This window comes from Oryzias melastigma, linkage group LG16 (assembly GCF_002922805.2).
Source record: "Oryzias melastigma strain HK-1 linkage group LG16, ASM292280v2, whole genome shotgun sequence".
Lineage (NCBI taxonomy): Eukaryota > Metazoa > Chordata > Actinopteri > Beloniformes > Adrianichthyidae > Oryzias > Oryzias melastigma.
The window spans coordinates 5,899,514-5,902,994 of record NC_050527.1 but is presented as its reverse complement, the minus strand read 5'-3'; the positions used below and the strand labels follow the sequence as shown (position 1 = coordinate 5,902,994).

The 3,481-nt window shown below is 37.3% G+C and overlaps 1 protein-coding gene across 1 annotated transcript in view; it reads left to right on the top strand.

The window, feature by feature from the left end:
• LOC112143652 (hemicentin-2) overlaps positions 1-3,481 on the top strand; it is a gene marked incomplete in the record, with an annotated part of 30,833 nt that overhangs the window by 25,513 nt on the left and 1,839 nt on the right. The window contains 5 exon segments of the mRNA XM_024267786.2: positions 468-704; positions 790-840; positions 2,633-2,791; positions 2,894-3,031; positions 3,278-3,423. Of these exon segments, the coding sequence (XP_024123554.2) occupies positions 468-704; positions 790-840; positions 2,633-2,791; positions 2,894-3,031; positions 3,278-3,423 (731 nt within the window).

Below are 3,481 nucleotides of genomic sequence, written 5' to 3'. Positions count from 1 at the left end.
TGAAACCATTTTTAAAAATATCACTCAAACATATTGTACATTTACTCAGTGTATGATTATCCATGTGCTCTTCTCTATTAGCCCAAAGAAATCTTGCATGGAGGTCTAATACAAGAGGGTCAAATCTGGAAATCAACAATTTGAAGAAGGAAGATGCTGGGAAGTTTACCTGCAGAGCAAATTGGGAAAGTGGAGAACACTGGCTTTATCTTGTCTCAGGTGAATAATGTCTGTTATTGTTCATCTAAATATCTGAAAGTCTTGTGTAATAACAATGACTGCAAAGATGCTCTGAATGTAGAACACGAGTATAGTACTTTTATTTCAGTAACAAAGGATTTGTTAAATTTGTCCAATGTCTTTATCATTTTCTTAAATCCTTATAAACTTATACTGTTAGGACAGCATTGTTCATCATTTGATGTTATTATTCCATCATCTCTTCGTTTACTGTGCTTTGTTTGCAGTTGTTGTTACACCCTCAGGTGTTCTCCAGGAGGGCAGTGATGCTTCACTCCAGTGTGAGGTACACAGTTTGGACCAAAGAACTACAGTGAAGTGGCAGAGACCAGATGGTTCCCTCTTCCATGATAAAACAGTAGATCTCAAACCTGTACAGACTTCACATGGAGGAACCTGGACGTGTGGAGTGACTGCTGAAGGAGGAGAGTCATTTACAACATCTTTGATCATCACTGTGAAACGTACGACCCTGCTGCTGAACTTTGAAGGCATTTGTAAATTTACAAAGTGTGTTTCCATTGTGAGTAAAAGTACTTTCCTTTTCAGCATCTGCACCCACAACGACAAAGTCATCCATGAACCCGACCACAAAGGAAAGTAAGTCCATATGTGTCAGCTGTGAGTGCTGCTCACACAAACCATCTGAACCTGAAGTCAAATAACATGAAATAATGATTTCTCATGGAGAATGTGTTTTTTTAGTTACACAGGCAGACCTGAACATCAGCCAGACATCCCTCTGCATTGAGTTAATTTAAATGAGTAGTTTTCCAATTACTGATCTGGTCTGATGGGGTGTACTAATTGTTTGTGATAGCATGTTTAGTTTTTTTAAACTGTAGAATTAAATCCTTTAAATAGCAAAACTTGAAAGCTTTAAGTAGCAATACTAATAAATGAATGTTACCTTTTGTTTTATTTTTTTTATTTTGATTGACCAAAATCTTGAACTTTTGTACATTAATCTGGAAATGTAATATGTACATCTTTGTATTCATTTTATGATAAAACATAAATCATTATACATACACAGCAAATTAGGCCGTGTACATTTTATTCCATAGGAGCAAAGTTTGCATCACATTTAGTGATTATTTGGGTCCTAATTACCAGTGTCAAAACAACACTGTCCACTGGAGTTTATTAAATAACACCAAAATAGTGTAAAACTGCAACACTGAGAGTTTCAACTCTTTTGCAGATATTATTTCACTTTGTCCAGATGAACCATAACACGAACCATAAAACAAACTATTATCAGTGTTTCATCTACAGCCTATGAAATGTAATTATTATTCCAAAGGGAGTTGATTATTCATCTAAAAAGAGAATTAAAGAGTTGACTTTAGTATTCAGGTCATATAATAAAGTCTTAGATATTCAACATCTTAACTAAGTAACCAAATGTACTAAAACACTAATTAGCAACTGTGATGTACATTCAAGGTTACATAGCAACCAATCAGACAGCAGTTTAAAAAGATTTTTAATGACCAATTCAAAGTGCTATTGAATATAAAATTAATACAGACAGTAAAAGCAATAAGAGACTGAAAACCAAAATCTGTTGTCTCTCTAGAATATGCCACTCTGAAGTGTGAACTGCTCAGTGTAATGACTCAGCAGGATCATTAGAACGGTACTGTGACGAAGAGGCTGAGACGTTAGGATCCATTTGCAAACAGTTTAATAGAAGAGAGCAAGAGAAAGACAGACAGCGTAAAAACGCAGGCAATGGTCAAAAACACAGAATCAAACGAAGGAGAACTGCTCAGACTGAAGGATAAACACGATCAAGACTTCACACTAAAGTTGAGGCTGGAGTGGGTATAAATGCAGGTGGTTCTGATGAGGATGATGATCAGCTGTGCATGGAGAAGACTGAAGCAGTGGCTTATGGGAGTTGTAGTGAGGAAGGTGATGAAGATGGTTAAGACTCAGGAGAGGGGTCCCTCTGGTGGTCGGAGGAGGACATGGCTGAGTGAGTCCTGACCGGTACAACATAAATATTGTGCCACATAAGTTGGCACCACATAGTTCAACACAACTGTCTTAAATGAAAAGCTCCTCCCAATGGAAATGTGGCTACATGAGATAATTACACACGCCTCATGAAGTGAGAACCACGAAGACTCAATCACAAATATACAGTCTTGGGGGTTTGGTGAGCAAATATGAGTCCTACACCAACACTGACATCATAAATGACACTGCAACAAGAATTTGATGAACACTAAAAAGTGAAATCAGTTTTTAATGAACTTTGTACTGGTGAAAACAGGACTGTGTATACCTAAACTATGACAAAAATAACACTTGGGCATTTGCTGTGTATCTATTATCCCAAGCCTAAATTTTGACTCTAATCATTGTGGTTTTCTCTCCTCAGTGCTGAATACACTGCCTGCAGTGGCTAAAGTTTTCTTTGGACGTGTTGATCAGAGAGTTACCTTGGAGTGTGGGATCAGCACGAACCCAACAAATCTGGAGTGGCTCCATAATGAAGAGCGATTTTTGAGAGTTGATCGCAAGGGGCTTATCAATAGAGGTTCTTAAAAAAGCTTGTGTTTGAAACCATTTTTAAAAATATCACTCAAACATATTGTACATTTACTCAGTGTATGATTATCATTGTACTCTTCTCTGTTAGCCCAAAGTAATATTGCACGGAGGTCTAATACAAGAGGGTCAAATCTGGAAATCAACAATTTGAAGAAGGAAGATGCTGGGAAGTTTACTTGCAGAGCAAATTGGGAAAGAGAAGAACACTGGCTTTATCTTGTCTCAGGTGAATACTGTCTCTCATTATACATCTAAATATCTGTTAATCTTGTGTAATATAACAGTCATTACAATGATGCTCTGACTGTAGAACAAGAAAATTGTGGTTTTACTTCTTTAAAAATTATTTGCCAAATTGGTCCTATTTCTTTATCATTTTCTTAAATCCGTATAAACTTACTGTTAGGACAGCATTGTTCATTTTTGGTGTTATTATTCCATCATCTCTTCGTTTACTGTGCTTTGTTTGCAGTTGTTGTTACACCCTCAGGTGTTCTCCAGGAGGGCAGTGATGCTTCACTCCAGTGTGAGGTACACAGTTTGGACCAAAGAACTACAGTGAAGTGGCACAGACCAGATGGTTCCCTCTTCTATGATAAAACAGTAGATTTCAAACCTGTAAGGAATTCACATGGAGGAACCTGGACGTGTGAAGTGACCGCTGCAGGAGGAGAGT